The sequence below is a fragment of the Cercospora beticola genome, chromosome 2 (assembly GCF_033473495.1).
Source record: "Cercospora beticola chromosome 2, complete sequence".
NCBI classification, from domain to species: Eukaryota; Fungi; Ascomycota; class Dothideomycetes; order Mycosphaerellales; family Mycosphaerellaceae; genus Cercospora; species Cercospora beticola.
Window position 1 is genome coordinate 5,005,776 of NC_088936.1, and position 25,696 is coordinate 5,031,471.

General features: G+C 52.6%; 12 protein-coding genes across 12 annotated transcripts; 9 read left to right on the plus strand and 3 right to left on the minus strand.

Annotated features, from left to right (window-relative positions):
• Positions 1–19: 19 nt before the first annotated feature.
• Positions 20–1,747, plus strand: RHO25_003912 (uncharacterized protein; the record flags this gene model as incomplete). The annotated part of the gene is made up of 2 exons (XM_023599379.2): positions 20–836; positions 891–1,747. The coding sequence occupies 2 exons, from the start codon at positions 20–22 to the stop codon at positions 1,745–1,747; spliced, it is 1,674 nt and encodes a 557-aa protein (XP_023456378.2).
• Positions 1,748–2,592: 845 nt separating this feature from the next.
• Positions 2,593–4,634, plus strand: RHO25_003913 (uncharacterized protein; the record flags this gene model as incomplete). The annotated part of the gene is made up of 2 exons (XM_023599380.2): positions 2,593–2,962; positions 3,130–4,634. The coding sequence occupies 2 exons, from the start codon at positions 2,593–2,595 to the stop codon at positions 4,632–4,634; spliced, it is 1,875 nt and encodes a 624-aa protein (XP_023456377.2).
• A 583-nt stretch (positions 4,635–5,217) lies between these two features.
• On the plus strand, positions 5,218–5,607 carry RHO25_003914 (uncharacterized protein; the record flags this gene model as incomplete). The annotated part of the gene is made up of 1 exon (XM_065602469.1): positions 5,218–5,607. One exon carries the CDS (start codon positions 5,218–5,220, stop codon positions 5,605–5,607), a length of 390 nt encoding a protein of 129 aa, XP_065458541.1.
• A 2,416-nt stretch (positions 5,608–8,023) lies between these two features.
• Positions 8,024–9,184, minus strand: RHO25_003915 (uncharacterized protein; the record flags this gene model as incomplete). Its single annotated transcript, XM_065602470.1, has 2 exons — positions 8,024–8,364; positions 8,413–9,184. 2 exons carry the CDS (start codon positions 9,182–9,184, stop codon positions 8,024–8,026), a joined length of 1,113 nt encoding a protein of 370 aa, XP_065458542.1.
• A 226-nt stretch (positions 9,185–9,410) lies between these two features.
• Positions 9,411–10,748, minus strand: RHO25_003916 (uncharacterized protein; the record flags this gene model as incomplete). Its single annotated transcript, XM_065602471.1, has 1 exon — positions 9,411–10,748. The coding sequence occupies one exon, from the start codon at positions 10,746–10,748 to the stop codon at positions 9,411–9,413; it is 1,338 nt and encodes a 445-aa protein (XP_065458543.1).
• Positions 10,749–11,624: 876 nt separating this feature from the next.
• On the plus strand, positions 11,625–12,809 carry RHO25_003917 (uncharacterized protein; the record flags this gene model as incomplete). The annotated part of the gene is made up of 1 exon (XM_023599381.2): positions 11,625–12,809. One exon carries the CDS (start codon positions 11,625–11,627, stop codon positions 12,807–12,809), a length of 1,185 nt encoding a protein of 394 aa, XP_023456380.2.
• A 1,280-nt stretch (positions 12,810–14,089) lies between these two features.
• On the plus strand, positions 14,090–14,528 carry RHO25_003918 (uncharacterized protein; the record flags this gene model as incomplete). The annotated part of the gene is made up of 2 exons (XM_023599382.2): positions 14,090–14,445; positions 14,507–14,528. 2 exons carry the CDS (start codon positions 14,090–14,092, stop codon positions 14,526–14,528), a joined length of 378 nt encoding a protein of 125 aa, XP_023456379.1.
• A 1,513-nt stretch (positions 14,529–16,041) lies between these two features.
• RHO25_003919 (uncharacterized protein) lies at positions 16,042–16,514 on the minus strand (the record flags this gene model as incomplete). Its single annotated transcript, XM_023599383.2, has 3 exons — positions 16,042–16,307; positions 16,363–16,444; positions 16,494–16,514. The coding sequence occupies 3 exons, from the start codon at positions 16,512–16,514 to the stop codon at positions 16,042–16,044; spliced, it is 369 nt and encodes a 122-aa protein (XP_023456383.1).
• Positions 16,515–17,409: 895 nt separating this feature from the next.
• On the plus strand, positions 17,410–18,538 carry RHO25_003920 (uncharacterized protein; the record flags this gene model as incomplete). The annotated part of the gene is made up of 2 exons (XM_023599385.2): positions 17,410–18,121; positions 18,177–18,538. The coding sequence occupies 2 exons, from the start codon at positions 17,410–17,412 to the stop codon at positions 18,536–18,538; spliced, it is 1,074 nt and encodes a 357-aa protein (XP_023456382.1).
• A 1,050-nt stretch (positions 18,539–19,588) lies between these two features.
• RHO25_003921 (uncharacterized protein) lies at positions 19,589–21,109 on the plus strand (the record flags this gene model as incomplete). The annotated part of the gene is made up of 1 exon (XM_023599386.1): positions 19,589–21,109. The coding sequence occupies one exon, from the start codon at positions 19,589–19,591 to the stop codon at positions 21,107–21,109; it is 1,521 nt and encodes a 506-aa protein (XP_023456385.1).
• Positions 21,110–23,181: 2,072 nt separating this feature from the next.
• On the plus strand, positions 23,182–23,895 carry RHO25_003922 (uncharacterized protein; the record flags this gene model as incomplete). Its single annotated transcript, XM_065602472.1, has 1 exon — positions 23,182–23,895. The coding sequence occupies one exon, from the start codon at positions 23,182–23,184 to the stop codon at positions 23,893–23,895; it is 714 nt and encodes a 237-aa protein (XP_065458544.1).
• A 716-nt stretch (positions 23,896–24,611) lies between these two features.
• On the plus strand, positions 24,612–25,479 carry RHO25_003923 (uncharacterized protein; the record flags this gene model as incomplete). Its single annotated transcript, XM_023599387.2, has 3 exons — positions 24,612–24,660; positions 24,713–24,873; positions 24,925–25,479. 3 exons carry the CDS (start codon positions 24,612–24,614, stop codon positions 25,477–25,479), a joined length of 765 nt encoding a protein of 254 aa, XP_023456384.1.
• Positions 25,480–25,696: the final 217 nt, after the last annotated feature.

A 25,696-nucleotide genomic window follows, 5' to 3' on the forward strand; every position in this document is an offset into this window, starting at 1 on the left:
TCCCATGCCAGGCCAGACCATGTGGCCACTTCACCCGCCTACGACACCTGTTCTGCGACCTTCTCAGCCGAGCAGCGCGAGTTATCATCAGCAGCGACCAGAACAGCCGCCGAGAGGGCGCGCAATGGAACATGTACGCTCAGACTTCGAGCGAGATGGCTGGTCTCCAGAAAGATCTGCATGGAAGTTGTCCTCGAATGCCACCAAGGCCCCACAAACGACCTCGCCAGCACTGGACATGTCTTTCCTGGATTGCTTCCCGAAAGGCGAAGTCACCATCTCATATCCAAATGCAGATGGCGCCATCCAGCGCATTCATGGTATCAATCGAGGCATCCTCGAAGATCGCAGCGCCTTACTGTCATCGGCTCTCGATGGAAATGGGCTCCATCTTGAAGCTGTGTCTCACCTGACTATCAAACCCTTTTTACAATTCATGTACACCGGTTGCTACACTCTGCCCACGCCAGCTGGACGACCCTTCGAAGACGTGCCCACTTCTCTGCTGGTCCACTGCCACATGCATCGTCTTGGCGACATCTACATGATGCCTGATCTCAAGACCCAGGCATACGCTAACATTGTGCGTCAATGCGAGTATGGCTGCTCCTCTCCAGATGCGCCCATTCATTTGTGCCAGGCCATCGAATACGTGTACACCAATATGCGAGAGCATGCCGATGTCATCGAAACCATCATCGCATACTGCGTAACCTGCTTCTCGCGGCACCGCCTAGGCACGAGCTTTGATTTCCGCAGAATTGCATATGACTTGCGACCATTTCACCAGGATCTGTGTAAGGTCAGCATGGAAAGACGATTTGAAGATAACGACAGTAAGATGCTAAACTTCCGCCCGCCTTCCATGCTTTGGCTGACTCTCCGACCAGCTGCACAAGCTATCATTCAGATGCCTTTCAAACCATATGCGCCAGCCGCCTACGCCTCCCGCAACGATGAAAGAGCCAGACAAGTGTTTGACGATGTCTACCACTTCCACGGCGACGACGGGTTTGCGAACACACACAAGCGGCGGCCCAGTGACAAGGTGCCGGGTGAAAATGGCGGTGTACCAGTACTACCGAACGAAGGCATTGAAAATGGTAGATCGATAGCCGGCTCCAGCTCAGAGCCGCAAGATCTTGTTCAAAGCTCTCCGACGGCCGGACCAAGTCGTGCTGGAATGCAAAAACTCACCCTGCTCCAGAGGAGGGGAGCTTCGGAGCCTTATCCGCCTATTTTTCCAGTAAACGCTCAGGACAGAGTTCGTGCGCAGCAGCTGCTCGATTTAGGTCTGCCGCAGCCCGATATACCACAGTCCGACTCATGCTCTTACCTAGACTACTTAGAACAGATGAAGTGGAAGGAGTCCAGAGCTCAAAGAGCCTCCTCGCACGCACTGCCCGTGGCCAATCAGGTGATCGTTGGGACTGGGCCAGTCCTGGACACAACAATGCCACGACAGGTACCAGTCGAACAAGGGAAGAAAGCCTCAGAGTCGCAGGAAGAAGTAAAAGAGGAGGATGCAGAGGATCGTGATGAGTACAAATTCGTCTCCAGCCCAGTCAAGACTCTTGCTTTTGAGACGGAGTCTGATCACGATTTTGTCAAAGTCGACCTGACTCCTACCAAAATGGCCATGGATGCTGAGAAACTGCGACCTGGAAGTCCATATTTCAATATTACCAGTCCCGGAGACTGGCCAGACGCTGGGAGCAGTGAGGATTCGGAGTGGGATCTGGTCTAGAATCAGCTGCCATCGCAGTGAATGTCTCACACCGCCTTGGTCTTGGAAAGATTTGCAGAATCGGGTCATCGATCGGAGCTGTGGTGTGAATGTAAGCCCGAATACACAAGAGAAGAAATATCCCGAAGCCCGAGAAAGAAGAGTGGATCGTCACTGGTTGGCAAAGGTATACTGTTTTTGTAATATTTTGAAGCGGCGTTGGAAAATGCGAGCCAAAGAGATGGAAATCCACGACTGATGAAAAGATTATGAAGCGTTTGAATAATTGATCGCATACAGAACCAGAATCAGAATACAAACGAATGCAGTTCGAACTTGCAGACTTCGCCAAAAGAGATCGACAACGTGCGGTGACGGGTATTGCGGGCAACACCTCGTGCTTCTGTCTCGGTGAACGGGAAACAGATTCTCGGCTCCTCAGAGACCGCCACTAAGGTGACCATCTGCTCCAGCGATTCGCTAGGAACGCAATTCGCCAATGATGATTGCGCACAGCAGGAATACTGCTGCAGCTGCGGATGATAGCGTCAAGCAAGGCTCATCAATGTCACTGCCATCAATCACGACTGCTTGCCCGTTCGCTAAGTGAGGTGCTTTTGCTACTAATGCAGTCACAGCGGCGGCAGTGGAAGTACTACTACTGAAGGATTCGCAATGCATTGCAGTAGTTAGCCGCCTTCGTAGTTCTAGCGTAGCGTACGGAGTTTGTGACCTTCTTTCCGCCCTCGCTCTTTCCTTGACATCTGCATGTTTCAGTTTTCTCTTTGTATAATTGTTTGGTACTGTTCTGTGTACCAGCGGACAGTTTGTGAGAGCACGAGGTTTCAAGGTTGATGACGACATCCATGGGCGCGACTGGATCTGGAGCTGGGGCCGATCCCGGAGATGCGATTGCCGAGACTGGGAATGCTGAGACAACGACAACAGGAACGACAAGAACAACGACAGATGCGGATTCGAGTTCAGTGACGAATAGGAATAGAGAGGTGGGAAGTAGAGAGAGAAAAGAGGAGCAGGATGTTGGTGTGTATGGACAGGGGAGGGTGAAAGATGAGGAGCGACCTACGACTACGGAGAGTTCTTCGAGTGCTGCTTCGGACGACCATGATGATGGGAATTCTTTGACGAGAGAGAAGACGAAGAGTACGGTTGGAGGTTCGCAGCAGGCGATTTGGTGGAGGGTTTATGATTTTGTTTTTTGGGTGCCGGAGAATTGTGAGTTGAGAGTTCTTGTTTTTGGATTTGGGAGGGAGTCGCATGGTTTGGAAGGGAGTTGAGAGAGTAGGAGGATGAAGAGTTTGAGAGAGTAGTGTGATCATATTGCATTGTCTACAGCAATACTGAACGTGGGAAGGGACTGCATACTGACAACGAATCGCCAGGTCGCTACGATCCCTCCTCGCCACCCCAATTCTCCATCGCCCTTAACATCCTCTTTGCCTTCGCTGGTGCCTTCACAGTCGCGAACCTCTACTACAACCAACCCATCCTCAACATCCTCGCCGAAGATTTCAATGTATCCTACGTCCAAGTCTCTCAAATTCCCACCCTGGCCCAAGCAGGCTACGCCACAGGCCTCTTCTTCCTCTGCCCCTTGGGAGATATGCTCCCCCGCCGGCCCTTCGTTCTAACGCTCGTCTTCTTCACCGCAACAATGTGCATCGGCCTCGCAGCAACCAGCTCGATCCAAGTCTTCTCCGCAATCCAATTCATCACCGCAATCACAACCGTCACTCCACAACTCATGACTCCTTTGGTAGGCGACCTTGCACCTCCAAATCGCAGAGCCTTCGCCCTCTCCATCGTCACCACAGGCCTCATGTTCGGCATCCTCCTCGCACGCCTCCTCGCCGGAATCGTAACACAATACACCTCCTGGCGAACAATCTACTGGCTCTCCGTCGGCCTCCAATACCTCATCTGGGCTCTCCTCTGGAAATTCATGCCCGATTACCCCCGCACAAACGAAAACCTCAACTACTTCAAAGTCCTATGGAGTATCGTAGGCATGTACTTCAAACACCCCGTCCTCGTCCAAGCCTGTCTCGTCGGATTCTTCACTTCTTCAACATTCACAAACTTCTGGACAACGTTGACATTCCTCCTCGCCGGCGAACCATACAACTACACCCCCGTCGTAATCGGCCTCTTCGCCCTCATCGGAATCAGCGCAATGGCAATCGGTCCCCTCTACGCCAAACTCGTCACAGACCGTTTCGTCCCCTTATTCACAGTCCTCTTAGGAATGTGCTGGTGTCTCATCGGCACCACAATAGGAACTTACACCGGAACATTCACAGTCGCGGGACCTGTAATTCAAGCTTTACTGAATGATTTCGGAATGCAAACGAGTCAAATTGCGAATCGGAGTAGTATTTTTACTGTGGAACCGAAAGGGAGAAATCGCGTTAATACGGCTTATATGATGTTTACATTTGCGGGACAGTTGACGGGGACGAGTGTCGGGGCGAAATTGTTTGAGAGGGGTGGGTGGGTGGTTAGTGGGAGTTTTAGTGTTGCGGCTATTGGGGCTGCGTTGGTTATTACGATTGGGAGGGGGCCTTGGGAGGAGGGGTGGGTGGGGTGGCATGGGGGGTGGAGTATTTGGAAGAAGGATCGGAGTAGTGCTGATGGGAAGGTGGTCGCGAAGGAGGAAAGTAGCGGGCAGCCGCAGCCGTTTGGTGTGGTGGATGAGGAGGAGGGGAGGCAAGTGCATGGGATGGAAGTGGATGAGCACGAACATCGGCATGGGAGAGATGATCAGGTTGCTGTGAACGAGACAAGTGCGGAGAAGAGTTTGGAGTTGGCAGCAGCGGAGGATAATATGGATAGCAGGAGAGACGCTGCTGGAGTCGATGACATTTCTGCAGACCCAAAGCGGTCATGAGCACGATTCACAGCATCTTGGGTGGCATTTTGATAGCGTTTGGCACGATCACGAGACGACGAGCATGAATGATAGAGGTGGAAGACGAGAATTCGAAGTCTTTCATTTCATGTTGCTGAATGTGGGACACGTCATCTGATTGCACTTTCCTTTTGGGAGAAACATTAGAAACGATCCGGAGCCCTGCTGGGGGAATCATCTGCGACGCCCTCGAGAGCTTGCATCCCATCGCCAATTTCCCTCTGGAAATCCGATCATGTGCCAGTTCGTTGCACTTGACAACGTGCTCGTCCAATGGATACCAGGCCGTCCAGAGTCGGAATACCGCATTTACGTGTTCGCTGGATCCACTCTTTCTAGCGCTTTGGCGACGCTGACGAGAAGCGATAGAGGCACGCCAGAAGATTGACGCAATGCAGAATAACAGCTTTGCTTCGAGTCTGAGAGTCGTCGTAGAGCCACCGAGACATGGTCAAGTTGAGAAGAATTGTTGTCACGGCTGCAGAAGCATGCGCGTGTATCTGCTTCGCCTATGCTGGATAAATCAAACTTACCCGCCTCGATATGGCTTGGCAACCGCAAGATGCAGGACCCGCAGAATCACAGCAAGAAATTGAAGCCACTATGCGAGAGCTACGTCAGGACGACTCTCGACGGAGGAATAGCAGAGCTTAGACGCCGTGCAACTCGAAAGCTTCAAGGCGTTCTGGCGGAGACAGTAAGGGCGCAGCATACTTCCGATGAGATCAACCGCGATGAAAGATGGATGCAGTCCATAACGCACCAGAACTTCCCCGAGGACCTCGACTGGATAGCGAAAAGCCATCTGCAACTACTGCACGATGCTACTTTGTTCCCTCGCAAGGTTGTCCCAGTGAATACCAAACACCCTGTACCACCCATCAACAAGCGATTAACCGCCACACCCAGCCGAACATTTATACCAATGCACAGAACACTCGAGCTGTCCTGACCAACCATTTCTCCATCGCCATCCTCTCTTCTCATTGGAAGACCCACCACGCTCCCTCCCGTCTCTCGCAAGCACAAGTACCTCTCTCTTCCCACTTTTCCTCCTCTTCTTCTTCTCTCACCTTTCCGTGCAAAGACAACCATTGCCGACCGTAAGCCCACTTGGCCATAACCCAGGAGGCAGAAGCAATAAAAGCGATACAGAAACATAAGATTTCCCCTTGACCATAACTCCGGGGGCAGCGATGTATTGTGGTCTTTGCAGCGTCTTGGTGTAGCGCATCAGACGTCTCAAGCAGCGGAGGGTCGAGAGGAGGTTGGCGAGGGAGATGGGATGGATTAAATAGATTTTTCTTTGGGTGCGTGTTACTCACCTTGAACGTAAGGCCTATGGGCAGTGAACGCTCCGCTGGGCTGGGATGGGTGGGGGGCTTCGGCCTCATTGTTGTCGTGGCACTTTTTGTGCTGGGGCGCAGAGAGGTTCGTTCGTTCTCTGGTATATAGTTGCGGCTTGAGCTGCTGCATGGCGCCATCGCGGCGGTATGTTCGCGGCTTGACTTGCAGAGTACTAGGTAGTCTCTGATATGTAGCTACTGTACTGAGGCGCCGTGAGTCGCCATGCTGTCGACGTCTGCAGTCTGGTCCGCAGAGCGACGTGTCATCTCCAGTATGTAGTTGTGAAGCAGAGCCGCCACGCATCGCGATTCTGACAGCATGCGCCTAGCTTGCTTCGCAGAGAGTGCCATCGTCTCAGGTATGTGATCGTCGTGCTCAGCTACCCCATGCCTCCTCCATCGCGACATGTGGGCGGTCTGCTCTCCGGAGGGTCTCATCGTTTCTGACACGTGGCCACGAATCAGCGGCGCCGCATGTTGCGAATCTGGTGTCGTACGTACGGTGTGAATTGCAGAGCGTCCGGTCGTCTCTGGCATCTCGCTGTCACACTGAGCCACCTTCTGTCGCAACATTGTCGGCGTGTCTGGAGCAGGTTTTGCAGAGTGGCTCGTGGTCGTCGGTTATGCGATGTATCTCATCCTGTAGAAGGGCCTAGTTATCAATGTTGGCCAATCTTACTCGCGAATACTCTCCCCAACTTGAAACACAGTAGCCTAACACATAAGCTGGACTAGCCACGAGCTTGGCCACGATCAAGCTTCACCACACAAGACTCTGTGCGCAACAGGAAAAATGAGTGGCGGCAACTCCGGCTGTCAGACCAGAGCAGAGTCATGCTAGCGAGCGCGCACTCCACTTGGGCCAACAAAGCAGGCCGGTATGGGGAAGTACATGTCGGTCGCTGCAAGGAGTGTTATCAGACTTCGCACGCTTGCACTTTGCTCTTGTTCCTCGGCGCGAGCCCATTGTAGAGTTATCTTCCGCCCAAGCTACCGAGCAGCCTGTGGCTTGCTGATGTGTACCATGACTGTAAGGTGCGGTGTTCGACATGTAAGCGGCCGAGCAAGGGTAGCGATCGCGCGGAGAAGAGGCAGGAGGCATCGCGAGAAGAGGCAAAGGACCTTCGCGCCAGCGACAGCCGTAAATACCTCGGAGCAGAAGTTTGTTGCCCTGGTGACGAAGCGTTTGAAGATGAGGTATCGTTCATACTGCGGGACCGCAAGGCCCAAAGTAGAGACGAAAGGAATAGCCTCTGGGGCCTACTGCAGATCGGGGTGATGAACAGAGAGACTGCAATTGATGAAGTGCGACCAGCTTCGATAACTGTGTTCATCGATTGGTGGTGAAATGTGAAGAATTGACAGGAAGAGCGATACTAAAATCCGACACGCGAGGCTGGCGAGGATCATCCCAGGCTGTCGTTGCCTTGGATGTATGGAGTGGTAGGTGCGGTTCTGACAGGGCGGCCGATACACGACAGGTGCTATGCTTGGCTCCAGGTCTCATGGAGCAACTGCGGAGGCTGTCTTGATGAAGTGCCATACGTTGTCCCTCGCCTGGCACGATTCTGGCAGACCGGGCAAAGGAGAATGCTCGTAATTGGCTCCTTCAGGGCTGCAAGACTTATATTGGACTGCGTTCGAATTCTGCTCTACAACCACGCTAAGTTGAGAGGAGCGTCTCCGAATTGCTCATATTATGAAGTTGTTGCCTCGACCCATACTCCTTCGACAGTTATGCGAGTCGGCATCGGTCGCTGTCCCCGCCCAGATGCTGATCTATGACAGACTGACCCTGTCTATCGCCCGTGCCAGTTGTGTGTCCATGTGCAGATCTTCAAACCTCCTCAGCCTATCCTCAACTGACTCCGCAAACCGTAGGAAAGCTTCTGCTTGGGGCTCAAACTCCCCTGAACGACGTCCTTCAGAATCGATCGCAGTGAAAGTGAGATTCAGCTGGCGCAATAAAGTGAGAAACATCTCGTGAAAAGCTCTTGTGTGTGGCTCCCCGAACTGAGACGCTTAGTTCACCAATTGCAGATGATCACAGTAGCCCACAGTTCCAACATCGAAGTTGGTATCCAGCGATTTGATGTCAAGGCAATGCAAAGAGTTATGCAATATGATCCTGACAACATCGCTGAGACGCCCTCCGAGGATCTTTTGCACGCTGCCGTCGCGTAGCAGCAGACTGATCTCACAAGCTCTTGACGACAGCTCGCTGTGGTGAATCATTGTTGGTACGTTATATGCCTGCGTGGACCGGTCGTGTCGAGAATATTGTGCTGCTTTGAGCGAGGCTTCGAAGTCATGCAAGGCATTTACGAGTGTGGCCAGTTTGTCACACAGAGTGCTTGGCGAAGCTATCGCTGTCAGCGGGCTGGTCATTTGATACTGCAGGCGTTCATTACCTTTGTAGAGCAAGACTTGCTTGGCGCAGTCAACACGCAATTGTGCCATCCACGGTCTGTGTTCCCAAGTTCCCCAACACACTGCCACAGCTTGGTAGAAATGAAGCATTAGCAGACGGCGAAACTTCGCATCGAATGATTTCCTGTTCACTGCGTAGCTCGGATGAAAGGCACTGATCCTTTGGAATTCGTGTCCGCTTCCCGGAAAGGTCAGGCGGACTGGATCATTGTCTTTTCCAATTCCTTGCCCTTGCAACCTCTTCAAAAGATTGATGTTGGTCTTTGTTCTGAAACAAGAGAGTACGACGTCCGGTCGCTTTGCCTCAAGTGCACGAAGAAAGGTGTGCTGAGCTTCTACGTGTAGCGGTGAACCATTGTAATATTCCGTTATGAAGGGCATGGAGTCCAGAATCGTGATCGCGTCGGTGTCCATCAATCCGCTTGTTGCATTGCTGACAAGGTCTTTGATGGCAGCCAGGGTCTTACACCTTGCCTCTTCCGCGACGTATCCAGGAGTATACGTCTGTGATGGGCTCGGATGGTCAAGGACGATGACCAGTCCACCGGTGCATTCTGGTCGAGCAAGTTCGAGTCCGAAGTCAAGTTCGTGGGCAGGCAGACAATCGCCGTTCTCGTGGCGACTGAGGCTGTGTCCAAATTTGCTCAGGATACGGATGTGTTCGCTGGCTGTCTCTTGCATTGGCTTCTGTTCGTTCGTGGTCTGACTCAAGCCACGTAAGCGGTGGTCAATTGGTATCCCCAGACAGCGCATGATGGCATTCGGTGCAGTGAGCCCAGAGTAATTCACATGTGCCGACGACAAGATATAGGACCAGCACAAGAGTCGTGGGGCCGCGGGAAGTAGATATGCAACGCTGCTGCCACCGTTGTTTGTACGGGAAGTTGCAGTGCGCGACGACCAGGGGTTTACACCTTCCAGTGCTCCTGCCCGTTCTGTGCCACACGAGAGTTGCCATATACCCCAAACTCGAACAGCATCAGACCAAGTGCACCCAGAATGACGACATCACATACGTGTCGTAAATCTTTGGATCCGCAGCACGGAACGCTGCAAACGCTCCCACCAGCATGATGACCCTCGTGATCAGATACAGTGCGGGCGAAAGTATCTTGATAAGCATGAGTGGGTCTCGCCAGCGGAAGACGACTTTCTCAAATTGCATGAAGACCAACATGGCAACCATAGAGACTATGGCTGAAATTCGCCAGAGCCAAGTCTCAACTAGCGTCGGGAAGATTGAGTGCCAGGAAATGAGATGTAGAGCTGGAAATGAGATTCCGGCAAGGCAAGCAATAGGCCAAAGAATTCTGGAGTGATACAAAGACGGATCCCAGTGCGCGAGAGTGGTTTCCCGCCTGCGTAGGGGTGGCAGAGGTCTCTGATGCCCATTCTCTTCGCATTGAGGATCTGAGCATGCGTGTATGTGATCATAGAATCCTTGCTTTTGCTCATTGTATTTGTCCTCTTCTTCCTCGAATGCTTTTTCCGCTGCTTCTTGTTCGAACATGCGAGGTGTGAGTGTCCAGATGTTCCAAAGTGACTCTTGTTGCTTGGTACCCTCGCGATCAAAGACATCGCTTATTGCCATTGAATCGAAATGGGCTCGTTGGCTTTGACACATGTAAGGGAGCTCAATTTCGGATGGCGTCTCAATATCTTTGGGCTTGATCCACCAGTAGGCGTAAGCCATCGCAAACAGTGGTATGTAGCTTAGCGTCATGGACTCCAGCGGCGCAAGTGGCAATTTATGCGCTGTTCTCATTATGGACTGTACCACAAACCAGCCAATCTGCAAGAGTGCAAACACCTTCACCGTAGCGTCTGCGCTGCCTTTGTCGCTGATTGTTGCTGAAGACAGGCCCCACGCAGCGTGATTGCTCCAGTCCAGTAGGCCTTGATCAAGGAGCCACAAGAACTGGTTGGGCCAGAGGATCCTCGTCCCAAGAGGCGTGTGATACCGGATGCCGAACATGCCGATATAAAACGCTTGCAGCAAGCATAGCTCCCCGTTTGTGGTCTTGCTTGCTCGTTTCACGATCGTCTGTGCTTGCACGTATTCCTGTGCAGCTTCCACTGCGATGAGTTCAGGCGCCAATATTGTTTTTGACCAGAGCGCGAACTTGTGTAGCACCTGGCGCTTCCATCTTCCGTCGATACGCGGGTGTATTACTACCCACGTGCATAGAGCGGTCGTGACCAGGCAACTCGTGAGTAGGCTGACCGTTCCTCTTCCTGGAGACTCTGGCACCCAGCCTACAAGGCCGTTGCGATCTGTAGGTATCGTGATGTTGTCGTTTGGATGACCGACTTCCATGCTGGTATTCTGCGAGATGGCAACGGCCTGTATCCGATGCGGTGCGGCCAGCGGTGATGATACTATTGTCCGAGACGGAGACAACTGCAGAAAGTGTAAATACGCTACATGTGTGCGGCACAGAAGGGAAGTGCCCCAGAGCTGCAGGCAATGCATTATTAGAACATTTCAGCGAAGCGAGAGGCTCATAGCGTTGCAACATAACCTCATGGGCGCCTGTTCAAACAGATACGCACTTCTTGCGCTGTGCCTCTTGATTGCAGACTTGGAACCGAAGGCACAGTTACACGCTCTTCATCGCAGTCTTTTGGGCGGCCAAAAGCGTTATTGATTCAAATAACATTGAGCTGCCTCGGCGGTGCTTGATCATCACCTCTATTCGCGCCATGGTAATTCTTCCCAGTTTCAGGTGACTCTGCACAATTACTGCGCCGCTGCAGTAGTAGTACCGACAGCGGCAGGTATCTCGAGACGCCTATTGGCCATGATTCCGTGGGGATCAGAGCGGCTCTGATCGGGCCTCCTGAGTTCGTGGCAGGCCGCCTGCGGCTGCGCGAGTCCTGCGATGGACGTGATCTCTAGCCGATTAGGTGTGCCACGTTGGCGAGTAGGCATTCCGACAATGCTATGTCTCGTCTGTCATTTGTGGGCAGAGGAAGAAAGAGGAGACAAGAAGAACCTGGTCGACAACTGCCAATCGGAAACCGTCCATCGCCCCGAGCCGACGAGCCGGGCGGCACGCACAGCGCCTGCAACCTTGACTCGACTCTCACCGAGCGCTTGCACAAGTCAACAACATCGATAGTCGATGGCACTCCCTTTGCAGCTCGAGCAGTCCCTCACTTGTACCGTACTGGAAACATTCGCTACTTGAAGATGTTCATGCAAGTGGTGAAATATGCCTCAATCACAGTTGGCTCCCTTGCAACCCTATATCTTGGATTTCTGGGTCTTCTCACGACATCTTGGTTCCAAGCCCATGTGGTCTATCTCCATGCAGTCCAGATGACCTGGTTCAAGGACCTCAACTTTCCTGAGATATTTGGCTTCCTTCATAACCAGGTCACACCCTTCGAGATACTCTCATCTGGCGGCGGTAGCATCTACGCATGGCACGTTCTTCCTGTTGAGGTATACCGACGCAACGAACAAGACCTACTACAAGATGCATCTGGCTTCGCACTGGACGTCACGACTCGCAAATCTTTCAGCCTGCTTCAGGATGATCCCGAAGCTCTTCTGATTATCCACTTTCATGGAGCTGGAGGCACTGTAGGTTCCGGCTATCGTTGTCCGAACTACCGTGCCCTCTCTGCTGGGAAACCCGATAAGATCCATGTTCTCACATTCGACTATCGAGGCTTCGGGCGAAGCAAAGGCGTTCCAACAGAACGAAGCGTTACGATTGATGCGATATCTGTGGTTGAATGGGCACTACACGTTGCCAAAATCCCTCCTTCCAGAATTTTGATGTATGGTCAGTCATTGGGCACAGCAGTAAACATTGCGATTGCAGAACACTATGCCCAGCAAGAACCTCCCATCACTTTCGTCGGCCACGTACTCACGGCACCTTTTGTGGATGTTCCCACGCTGGTTTCGACATACAGTGTCGCAGGAACAGTACCCATCCTCGGCCCGGTGGCGAAATTTCCTGCAGTTTTTAATTATCTGAGGACCTTTATCCAAGACAAGTGGTCAACTCGGGATCGAATCGCATCGTATGTGAAAGCCAACGAGGCGCACGAATTGCCGTACCAAATCACGATTCTCCATGCCGAGGATGATTATGATATTCCCTGGACGCATACCCCGCAATTGTTCTGGCATGCGGTGAACGCCTCGCAAGTACAGGGCATTACCTATGCTGAGCTGGATCAGGTGAAGTCCAAGTCAAAAGTGGATCTCGGACATGCCGGGACAGTGGTAGAATGGAGGACTGAACATGGTGTGCTTCGAGAGGAGATCCTGAAGCATGGTCTGCATGATGTGATTATGGGAAACCCGATCATATCGCTTGCTGTGCTGCGCATGTTTGAAGTGTATGCCAACAGGATTTGATTTGATATGACGACTAACATTCCAGATAGAACAATACATATAGAAGATAGATCTCACCTCCTGGCGGCATGATGGTGAGGGCGCAGTCATTCTCATGGCTGCTTGTTTTTACTCGTACCTGAACCAAAATTGTTCGACACGCATTCGGAGGAAGATACTCCTGGAGTTGAGGACTCATTTGAGATCGGAGGTCGAAAGCAACCAGCTCAAGCGTTTGCTTTGCACAATCTCCGCTGCACTTACATCTCGGACAAGGTCGAGCAGTTACCGGAAAGTGTGTTGCTGCTAATGCAAAGCACTGGGCACACAAAGCCTGTGCACACTGAATATGACTGGCATAGAAAATGCCGCAGTCAGTCTGGGAACGGATCCAAGGCCTTGCAAGTCCTCCGCCGATGGCAAATTACCCTCTATTGGACGACTAGTTCAAGACATTCCTAAAAGAGACAACAGCCCGCTCAGCGCGTGGAGGCTCAAGTGTTAGAAACGACTAATAATGTCAGGCAACACAAAGTACGAGCTGCAATGCAAGACATACAAATAGACTTCATGCAGGAGCACACGAGATTGCCACTCGACACAACTCCACAATCTCGTACCACCTTAGACCTAATGTCACGCGTATGCACCTTCGCTTACATGGAGCAGAATTCCTCCGGGATCTGGATCTCAGACTCGTGCACCCTTAGTCTTTGAGGCGGCAAGCTGATGACCCGAGTGGAACCTCTCTGAAGGCGACGTTGCAACTTTGTGCGACTTCATATCCATCTTGAGCTCGGCGAAGGATTGTGACACCCTGGTCGCGCTTTGTGGAGGAGCACTTGGCATCCTGTATGCCAAGCGATACCACTATATTGTGGAAGCTGAGCCGAACACCAGACCCTTTCCTTCAACTTCACGCGGAGGACGCCGGTGAGTTCTTGTGGAACTGGATGCACTGGCGGTAAATGCTTTCCCAATACCGACTAGGCAAGTGGATAAACGCTCCTGCCAGCAGAGTAATGCAATCAATGCATACAGACCGGCCAACAGGATCACCAGCTCTCGCGCTCAACGACTTGGCTGAGTCTGGAACAATGAATGAGCGTCCAAATGGAGCATCAAGTCGGCTGACTCTGGGACGATGAACGGCCACCGGTGTAAGGCAGGAGTGCCACTCATCAGATATAAAGAGGCAGGCTCTGTGTCCTTCTGAACTCGACATCAGCGTCTTCACCATCATTCGCTACTACTGCAATCACATATCGTTCCAGATCAATCACCCAGCACCTCCACCGAATATGAAGACCGCAACCATCTTCGCCGCCATCGGCAGCATCATGTCCCTTGGAGGCGTCAGTGGCACCTGCTACGGTTCCGGCGACGACTGGCCAGACAAGGAGCAAGCCCGCAGCTTCGTCGAGAACGCCTGCAAGAACACCAACGGCATGTTCACTGGATACTTTCAGCCTCGCCAAACCAAGTCTATGTGCCCACGAAGCGGCAGCAGAAACCTCGGGCTTCTCTTCGAGGTGCAAAACCTCAACGCCAACGCAGGCTTTGACTTGGGCGACAACGATTGCTACGAGCGTCTCACCAACGAGATTTTCGGATGTGGCAAGGGTGGCGAGTCGACTGTTGCTGGATGGAGATTCAAGTGAGTGATTCGATTGTGGTTGTTATCGTCTCGAGGACGTTTGGCTAACGCGGAATTGCAGGGCCGACCCAGGTGCTTGCTAGAGGGCCAAACCGGTTCAGATTCCATCGTGCTGTCTACAGTGGTAGCTAGTGCATGAGTCCGCGATCTGGGCACTACGACAAGACAAGGCTATGAGAGGCATGACAGAGATCTCCAAAGCCTCACAGGCACGGGGGATAGGGCTTTGGAGTCTGGTTGATTTAAAATGGAAATGCTCGCATGTGTTGGGTAGACATCATGCATTCAATTTCAGGCGAACCGAGCCATGCCTCCTATCCTCCCAGTACCAGCCACGATCAAATTTAGTCACAGTACGCTGAGCCTTCTCCTCCTCCATTGCCCCATCCGCGCAACATCCTCATAAAACACAAGCCAACTTTCCACCTCCTTTGCAATCAACATTACTAAGATTGATATTATACGCAATCTCAGTAAAAGTCCCGCGATTCGCGCAGCTTTGATAAGTATTTGTAGAGCACTGCCATATCGAAGAACAATTAGATCCTGCCTATCTTACGATCCTTCCTATGCTGAACGAGATGCGAAGCAGATTGTGATGCCAGAATCAGGTGAACTCGGTAGGATTGTTAGGGGAGGACTTACACATTTGATTGTCGCTTCCCCGCGGCACGTGAGTCCTGATTGGATTGTTCCGGGGAGGCAGCAGAAGAGTAGAGCGGACGTTGTTGGGATGTAGGTGAAGAGAGCTAAGGCAAAGATTGAGAGCCTCATATCATCGATATCGAGAGAGGATTTCTCTGAGCGTGAGGCATAGGAAGATTCTGCTGTCTCGAAGGTAGTAAAGGAACAATTGGGGACTTGTGGGTCTTACTCTCTCTCATCTATATCAACCTCTTTGTCTTTCAATTGAGCGGATGACAACGGCACTCGTGTCAGACAGTGTCCTGTTCAAGATGTGGTTGGCGTTGAGATTGAAGACCCTAAAAGAAAATTAGGGCTTCGAAATGATCTTACTTGTACTTCGGGTAATACGTGTCTCATAACCTGCTGATATCGAAACTTCGACAACGCTAATAGCAAGTACCGCCTTACACACAGGCTTTTGGCAAGGCAACATCGGCAGCCGGGCTCGGATTCCGGGTAAAACCACCTCTGTTGCGTGTTGGCCAGTGCTTCTACTGCCACGAAAGACAGCTGAGCTTCAGGTATCTCATGCAACAATATGTCGCAGGCCAGTGCTCTTGCGCATAGTAAACTTCTCTCCATCGAGCGGCCCATTGCTCCGTTCTTGTTGTCTTGTCACGTGATCATTTCTCGAGTGGTCGAGCGATGGGAACAGACGGAACAATTTGTGCTTGATGCTGCCCTCGAGATGCGAGAGATAAGAGTCGCAGAGATCCGCAAATGAACTCCCTGCCTAATGAGCACTGCAAGCGCCTTCTTACCTGACCGGCCTGATTTGGGCTTGTGGAAGGGATGAAAAGAACACCTCTGTATTCCACATGTACATCTCAACTGGTATTGGCTCTTTGCTTCACTGTAGTATGTTACATGCCTCCTCGACGTCCACTCCCCCTCGTGTCCACACGCGCTCTAGTGATGCGCCTCGGCCTCTTCCTCCTCCTCGACAAACCAATCCTGCTCAACGGGTGCTGCGCTGGCATCGCTCGACGCGCCTTGAACTTCTGGGGTCGACTGCTCGTATTCTTGGAGGCCACTCTGGAGATCTGCCTCTTCTGGGGATTGTGGTGGCTTTGGGACGGCGAACTTTTGCACTTGGCCTTCGGCGTCATTGGCCTTCAATGGAGCTGGCTTGTATGCCTTCAGCTCCTTCAAGTACATGTCCTGGACGAGATCGGCTGAGAGTAGGTTAGGCTACATGTGGCATTCTGTCGGAATGTGTTGGGATCGTACCCGAGCGGACTGGAGTCGCGATGAAGGTGCGGCGGAAGGAGACGGCATTCTGCTTGGTCGCAGCTCGGGCGAGCGCGTTGCGCTGGAGGTTGTCAGCAGGCTGCATCACAATGTCAGCGGCGCGGACATACCGAGACTCTGATTGCCTGCATGGTGAGCGGTGGTGAATGAGGTGCAATGGCGGTGCTCTCAATGCTCGCGGCCGTGAAGTCGTGCAAGCTCGGGTCGTTCTTGCTCCACAAAGTTCTCGCGTCACGTGACAATCACTTTCTCGGCTCGCCGTCAACTCAGCCTCTTCTTGCCGTCGCCTTCCACATCTTCTTCACCCTCGACAACCTCTCCACCCTCCACCGCTCCCTGCCTCAGAGAACGCCCGTCTCGCCGCCGAAACCACAGACATCACCACTGCATCAAACGAGTTGCTGGCAACTGGTTTTCGCGAGACTCGCACAATCTACCGGCCGCCGTCTACTGAGACCTGCGACACCCGTCATACCACTTGACTCTCGTCGCAAATTCTCACGGACACCTTCACTGGTCAACGGCCGGCCTTTGCAGCGCATCCCTCACCACCGCATCCTCTCACTCCGCACCGTCGCTCGCTCGAGTCGAGTACGCGCACCAGAACCGAATATCGGTTCGTTCGTCGCCCGTCAACGGAGTGTGAGGGTACGTGCACCGCATTCCTTCGTAGAACTAGACCTGTTTGCGCTTTGTGTCGCGCGCACAAAGAACCGCACTCGCAATCACATTCACCTCGTCACATCATCCGTCACAGCAACCTCTCCTTCGCATCTTCCTCCAATAACCACATTCTGGCGTATGCGCTAACTTTGGTGGGTCCTTAGCTGCGACCTCACGTTTGAAGTCGCGGTCGCCTCTGCTTCACTCGTCACTACCGCCAAAACGCATTCCCCACTCTTCATTCGTTGCTTTGCCAAAAACTACAAGCTCCAGAAGAGCTCCAAAGGCATCAGAAAGCGTGCATCGGCACGCTTCGAGGATTCGATCAAGAAGAGTTACACAGTGCGCAAGCCTCTAGCCTTGATGACACAGGTTCTTTCTCCGGGCGCGGTACCCGACCCCGTCATGGCTCCGCCGCAAGACGACGAGTGGCGCGAGAACTTGAACGTGCGCCTTATCTGCAAGGACTGCCGCGAGGATCCACCCGATCTCCGTGAGGACCATGCCAGCGGCGACCTCATCTGCGGGAGCTGTGGCCTCGTACTGCAGGAGCGCGTGATCGACACAAGCAGCGAATGGCGTACCTTCTCGAACGACGACCAGGGCAATGATGATCCCAGTCGTGTCGGAGATGGCCCGAACGCTCTGCTCAACGGCGCACAGCTGAACACCAACATCGCATTCGGAGACGGTGGCATGCGCGCGAAGGATCTTCATCGTGCTCAGAACAAGGCAAATCTGGACAAGGGAAACAAGAGTCTGTTGCAGGCTTACAAGCAGATTGGTGCATTGTGCGATGGCTGGCAGCTTCCAAGTACTGTGTCTGATAGTGCCAAGCACATCTACAAGGATGCCGAGGAGAGTCGTCTTTTCAAAGGCAAGAGTCAGGACTCTCTGATCGCTGGATGCATATTCTTTGCCTGTCGCCGCAACGGCCTTAGCCGGTCATTCAGGGAGATGATGGAGCTCACCGGTGTTTCCAAGAAGGAGATCGGACGCATCTACAAGCTCCTGAATGAGTTCCTGCGCAACAAGGCCAAGGCTGATGCTGCTAAGCCCAATGCTGCTCCTGACGGTAAGCGTTCGACGTTGCTCATTAACCTCATCTTTGCAGTACTGACACCATTTAGTCTATGGCCAGGGTGTCACCACCACGACCGCCGATCCCGCCGACCTGTGCCAGCGTTACTGCAGCCAGCTCGATATGGATCAGCGAAGCACGAATGTGGCTACCGCTCTGGCTACTGTCATGACCAAGACGGGCGCACTCGCAGGTCGTTCACCACTGTCCTCGGCAGCTGCTTGTATCTTCATGGCAAGCATGCTCATGGGTAACCCCAAGTCTCCGAAGGACATCATGAATGTTGCGAAAGTCAGCGACAGCACCATTCGTCATGCCTACAAGCTGCTGTACCAGGAGAAAGAGAAGCTGCTCACCGAGGAGATTCTCAACCGTGGAGCTGACCCTTCCAAGCTGATGAAGCCCTCCTAGGTGCGTGGGCGGAATTTGCAGTAGGGTTCAGTATCGAGAACCGGGACGAAGTCATGACGCTGAAGCAAGCTGCGTCGAAAATTCGACAGACTATATCAGTCACATCTGCGTGTCCACGGGAGTCCTGCGCAACAGATGGCTAGCCCCGACAGGCGTTGATCCATCTTCTGTTGCGCAGTTCTGCGACGTACACTCTCTATCAGGCCTTTGTGCCTTCCCTTCAGATCAAGGGTTGCAACATCACACTCATTGGCTTTCCTTATCTCACAATCCATGAGGATCTTGGCCACCAGCAGAAGAAAGCGTTTCAAATACCAAAAACAGTCAAAAGTTTTCGGCAATTGTCTTACCAGGGGAATTAGAGGACCAAATTGTCTTGGGATGGGAGGGTGCGTGTTCCCGCCTCCTCGGCTGTAATATCACCAAAAACGAGGGAGGAGTTTTTGATACCCCAAAAGGATCAGAATGGCAATGGGGATTGTATGCATAGATGAAATAATGACAATAAAAAATGGAAAAGGTTTAGCACACCAACAATGGTCTCCAAATTCGTTGTTCTGCTTCATGGCTTGAGGATCTAGCAGGAAGCGCCCACCAGCACAGAGCCGCGAACGATACAGACCGGCCATGCCCCAACTTCCAGCGTCCGTCGCTCTGCCCGCATTTTCTTGACAGCCACCTCCCCGGACATGTACACTCGGCAAGTAGCAACGATGTCTCAAGTCGGCGCCACGCGCTGCCTCGGCATGACGTTGCTCGGACGTGTACGAAGTCGGAGCGAACGAATTGACTTGTGCCAGAGATCGGACAACTTCCCACCCGCGCACTAATCGTAGACGGACATTAAGCAATGAGCATGTGAACAGGACGCGTGCCTGGCTGCTCGTTTGCGCAGACGGTAAGTTTCTCATCTTTGCTGTATTCCTCGCGCTCTCTTCTAGGTCTTCTGCCCCTCCCTTGCCATTGTACACAATCCGCTCAAACACCACAGGCGACGCGCCTTCGACGCCACTCTCACTCTAGAATCAGACAAACGAGAATCCGCCCAAGATGGACTCCCCAATGGCCGTGGTCAAGTTCCTGGCGCCACAGATCCCAGGACTCTCGTATGCGGCTGCGCAACATACTTTCGGGCTCAGTCCCACGTCGAAGTACTGGGATCTACGAACAGAAATGACAGTCAAAGTGCTGAAGGACATGATGAGTGGTGGATCAAATGGTAGCACCAAGAAAAAAATCCCAGCGATATCGAAAGTGCAGGCGCAGACGATTAAAGAGCCGGGGAAGAAGGGCAAGACTTGGATCGCGGATGCTACCATACCCAGGCCGCCTGCGAGTGACGAGGAGGGAAGTGAGGCGCCTGGATTGAGGAATGCTGTGTTCAAGGCTGTGGATGATATGGCGCCGAATAAAGAGGAGTTGAGCTATACGAAACCTGAGCTGGTGGATATTGAGGTGGAATGGACTGGGTATAGGCCTGATGCTGGAAAGGATGAAACTCTGCCTGATATCAGCGAAGAGGAGAAGTATAAACGTCTGATGGCTGAGCCTACGCGGACAAGCGATGTTACGTTCCTATATCTGCATGGCGGGGCATATTATCTTTGCGATCCACGAACGCATCGAGCTCTTACAAGTCGTCTGGCGAAGGAGTCGAAGGGGAGAGTGTGCTCTGTCCGGTATCGTCTTGCTCCGCAGACAGCTTTCCCTGGCCAACTCTTGGACGCATTCCAGGTTTATTTGTCTCTGCTGTATCCACCCTCAGGATCCTTCCACGAAGCCGTTCCAGCAGACAAGATCGTTCTTGCAGGCGATTCGGCAGGAGGGAATCTCAGCTTCGCTCTCCTCCAACTCCTGCTACAACTCCACCGCTCATCTACAGGCGTGCCTCTCGTGCGATTTCACGATAAAGACGTTCACTTACCCCTCCCAGCCGGTGCTTCAGCAAATTCAGGCTGGTTTGACATCGCTCGTTCTATGCCTAGCATCACGGCCAATGGCAAAACCGATTATCTTCCGCCTGCAGACCACGATGATGCCGTTTCCCGCTTTCCTCGCGATCCAGCTGGAATTTGGCCTGCCGACCCTCCACGAGGCGATCTCTTCTGCGATCTCAGCCTTCTCGATCACCCACTAACCTCCCCTCTCCTCGCAAGCGACTGGGTAAATTCTCCACCATTATGGATGTGCCTAGGCGACGAACTTCTCACAGACGAAAGTTTGGTCGTTGCAAAACGTGCTGCAGAACAAGGCGTGAAGGTCCACCTCGAATGGTATGAAGCTATGCCGCATTGTTTTGCAATGTTGTTGCCTCACCTCGCGACTGGGAAGAAGTGTGTGCAGAGTTGGGGGAATTGGGCGAGGAAATGTGCGGATGAGAAGGAGAGGGAGGGGCTGGTAACGAGGGGGAGCAGAATTGCGGCGAAGACTGGCAAGGAGGAAGAGGTGGATGTTAAGCAGTTGAAGGCTGTGGAGTTTGAGGAGGCGGGGAGATTGGTCAGGGAGGCGAAGGCGAGGAGGATAAAGGGGTGGGAGAAGGAGGCGAAGACGATGCCTAAGCCGGCGTTGTGATTGTGAGGTATCTGGGTGGTGATATGTTTGGATGAGATACCCTTCTGTTGCGTTCCAGTCGCCTTTGCAGAATATGAGTCAGGTCATCTCCAGTCGCCCCGGTCATCACTTCCGCAAAGTTCGTTTGCTTGGCATGCATGTGACAGGCCATGGGCGTCACAGCCGCTGAACTCGACCCTTATCCAGCAGTCACCGATGCACATACATCTTCCGAACAACAAAATTGGGTTCCAGCGCTGACTCACAAGGCGCGCTTTCATCTCGAATTTTCTTCGACAGGCGCCGAAGCGCTATCGTTTTCCAAACAACGTCGCTGGGATTGGGCACTGAAACTACTCACCTGAAGCGTGCCCTCGACCCGACCCTTCCTCAGTAGTCATCGACGCGCTATCGTCTTTCGAACAACAACACCACGCTCTGGACCCAAACCTCAGGCCACGTCGCTATATCGCCAACGAAATGTAAGTCACTGCGTCACAATTTCAGGAAGCCCCTTGAACTTTCACTGACTGTCGACAGCGACCGCAAGATGGCTGCAGCTGCTCGAGTCTTCGCCATTGGCGAACTCGTCGAAATGATCCTTTTGGAACTTCCAACCAAAGACCTCCTGCTTTCTCAGAGAATTAACAGGGCCTGCAAGACCGCGGTGGACTCGTCAAATCGCATCCAGAAGGCGCTCTTCTTCATTCCAGGAGTCTGCAGAGATGCCAACGTCGAACATATCACCCCTGACGTGAAACCATCTCCAGAGTCGACCTCTGATTCAGCTTCTGATTCTGACTCTGACTCCAGTTCCGATTCCGATTCGGATTCTGGTTCTGACTCCGATTCTGATTGGACCATCGACGGGGAGGACTTTCCCCGCAGCCGTTCTTATCACGACGCAATTGTCGGAAAGCTAAGTGCGAAGCTGGCCAGAAAAATGAGTGTCGGACAGGATGTCGCCGCAGTGAGACAATCTGGCGTGGCACTGAATCCGCTCCTGGTCTCTAAGACGGTGCTGTGTGCCACCCGAGGTTTTTATGTGACCATCTATCCACACACGTTCAACATGCCAGAGATCGCTTCCTGTTCCAAGATGCTCATAACTCAGCCGCCGATTTACTTTCCGTCGACTCAACTCCATTGGATGTATTCAATTGACGGCGGTGTGAAATTCCACTCATGTTGCCGACCATACTCGCTTCCTCAATCGGTCGAAGGCACAACTATCCGCAAGCTTGCAAAGGTCATCGTGGATGCTACCGGGGAGATGTCAAGAAGAATAGAGAGGGACCGCAATCATTCACCGCTATCGTTGTCATCGTTGTTTTGCGTGTCATTGAAGAATCATTGCACTGCCCTGTGAGCTATGGAGCCTTGGTCTACAAGATCTGAACAGCTCATCGTTATACCTCTCTACTCGCCTTGCTTCGAGTTGGACTACTTGGTGCAAGACTGGGGTCATAGTTGCAAGAGTGCTGAGGGCGTGCGAGAACTCAGCATGGGAAAGCATCAAAGCGCGACACTTGCGCAGGTGATCCTTAGCTTAAAGGCAGATAAGTACACAGCTCTCCGAAATCAAAGGCTGAAGCCGCGCGAATTCGAGAACATTTCAGCAGTTTCAATTGTGCGATTATGCCATTGTAGATTTGGTTTCCACGCTCAGAGCCATTTGTTATGAAAACGACTGACGCCGGCTCGATGTTGGCCACTTCTTCCTTCCTCCTCGATTCTTCTTGACTCGATGCCCACAGGTCTCGAGAGACGGTACTCATTCTCTTTTACCAGCAGGCAGAGAGCACCGCCACGATGCCGTCTCACTTCATATCTCCCTGCGCGCAAAGACCCTTCCCGTCCACGTCACTGCCGGTTGCCGGGCAGTATTTGCTTTCTTGGCGTGCATGTGAAGAGAAATCCATGGCGTTCGGCGGTCGTCTTCTCATTTTCGTCCTTCGAAAAACAACACCGTGTTCTAAAACCTAGCACTTAGCACACACCGTGCTTTGCCAGCTCGACACTTAGGAGTAAGTACTTCCTCTCCTGGTATGTTCATAACGCCGCCGGACCTAACAATTTGCAGCGCCCGCAAGATGGCGGCGGCTCGAGTCTTCGCCATCGCCGAGCTATTAGAAGCGATTCTTCTGGAACTCCCTATCAAAGACCTGCTCCTGTCTCAGAGAATCAACAAAGACTGCAAACACGCCGTGAACTCTTCGACTCGCATCCGCAAGGCTCTCTTTCTGATTCCCGGCGACGCCGAGGACACCAATGTCGAGACAGTCCCTCATGGACCCGATCTGACTCCGGTCAAACCAGTGCCGGTCGGCAGACTAAGTGCACAGCTCGCTGAGAAGTGCAATTTTCGGGAGATAGACGCGGTCAAGAAGTCTGGCGTCGCGTTCAATCCACTCATCATCTGCCGTTTGGATGTCACCATCGGCTGGTTTCCCAACACGCGCGCCTATCTTCAACTTCCGTTGCTCGACTTGCCGGAGTATGCTTCCTGTTTCGGGATGTTTACCACTCAGCCGCCGATCGAGTTCTCGTTCACCAGCGTCCGATGTCATGTCATGAGACATAATGAATCGCACCTGCGAACTCATCACGACCGTTTGATGCTTGCTAAGACGTCGGAGGGCACTACTCCTCGGAAACTCGTTGATGCCCTCCGAGCTCGTAAAAACGGTTTAAGCGTGTTGGATTTCAAGGTGGTCTCGCTTCAGGAGTGTGAGCTAGACAGCTTGATGCTCGGATTTTGGCCGAGCGATGACGACCCTCGTGGCACGCTCTTTGGCACTTGGTAAACGGCCACAAGAAGCACAGATCAGAGGGATTGGTATTTGCAGCTTCGCATGCAGGAGAATGCTGGGGAACCTGGAAGGACGCTATTACCATCCTGCAGGTCCAGTAGCTAAAGGTCATCCTTCACGGCAATAAGACGCCACCGCTTGCAGTCATGTAGCATGCTCCCCAATGGGACTGATGTTTATTGCGATCTGGTTCGACAGTAACGTCCGGAGGCTGTGCAATGTCGGACAGCAAACACAATGTCGCAAACGTGCACCCTCGTTGGCGTCTCCAAGTACCTTCGACCTGTCGCCCATCTGAGCTTCATTGACAGGATGCCTCAGATTGGCTCGACAGAGAGGAGATGCGAGATAGGTAGAACATTCGAATCACCTCGGCAGGCCTCATCGTGTCCAAGATCCTAGAGTCTTCTTTGTTTCTCCGTGGTAAGCTGTGCCCTTCTTGACTTCAGTGACCGCGAGTAATAGATCTAGTGAGGAAGTTGCTGTAAATGTTCCATCTTTTGGTGAAAAGTAGGCCAACCACGAGCTGAAGAGCTACAATGCCGATCAGCTTTTCGGCATATGAATGGACCGACGGCTCACCCCCACTGCTCCACCTGGAACCGGCAACTCAAGCTTGGGAAGTCTAGACATTGATATTGCAGATTGTGTTATATCCACTTTCTGTAACCCCCTTCTCGTTGTTCGTTAGAGGTAGGATTCCAATCAAGATGCCAGTCAACAATGAGATTGCCGGCAAGCTTGCCTTGATCACCGGAGGTTCGTGACACCCGTCACGGAATTGAATTGACAGGTGACTGACCAGGAATAGCAAGCGGTGGCATTGGAGCAGCTTGTGCACGAGACTTGTTCGCCAGTGGAGCAGCTCTGGCTTTGACATATTCGTCAAATAAAGCTTCAGTCGACCAATTGATAGAAGAACTCAGGCCAAATGCCAATGGGCGCAAGCTCACTGCCCACAAAGCCGACATGGTGGGTAAGTCCAGACTGTTGTAGACCGGCTCTCGCTGAAGATGTGTTCAGGCCTCGGACGATGACTTGAAGCGACTTTATGATGAAATTCGGGCCGAACATGGTCAAGGACCAGATATCCTGGTGGCGAACGCCGGCTACGGGAAACGTACCTCGGATATTTTCGACATCGACATCGAGGAGTGGGACTACACTATCAATGTCAACCTCCGAGCGAGCTTCATTCTCACCAAGCTCGCCGTAGCACACATGAAGGAAAAGAATTGGGGCCGTATCATCTACATCTCCAGTATCGCAGCAGGTGGCACATCAATCAATGGCTGTCACTACTCAGCATCTAAGGCTGGTGTCCAAGGCCTCTCGAAGAATCTTGCGATCAAGTTGGCTAAGAACGGGATTACTTGCAATGATGTGGCGCCTGCGATGATTACTGGGACTGGCATGATTCCCGATGAGGAGTTCTTGAAGGGCACGCCGGGCGATGTGAAGAACATCCCTGTTGGTAGAGCTGGCACGACGCAGGAGTGTGCGAATGTCGTGACTATGCTGGCGAAGACGGGGTATATGACTGGGCAGTCTATCTTGATATCGGGAGGTCTGAAATGAGAGGTCTTTTCTGTAGTAGAATGTGCGAGAGCCATGACAAGCTGTGGGAAGTTTGTAGATGACAGTAGATTTTGCTCGGGTCAATATTGATTCCATGGCACTGATGCTCCATAAAGGCCAAAGGATGAGCAGTAGATGGAAAGTCAAGGTATGCGCGTGAAGAAGCAGCAGGACGCGATTGCCAAGACCGACTCTTGGCTCGCTTCATTTGCCGTCT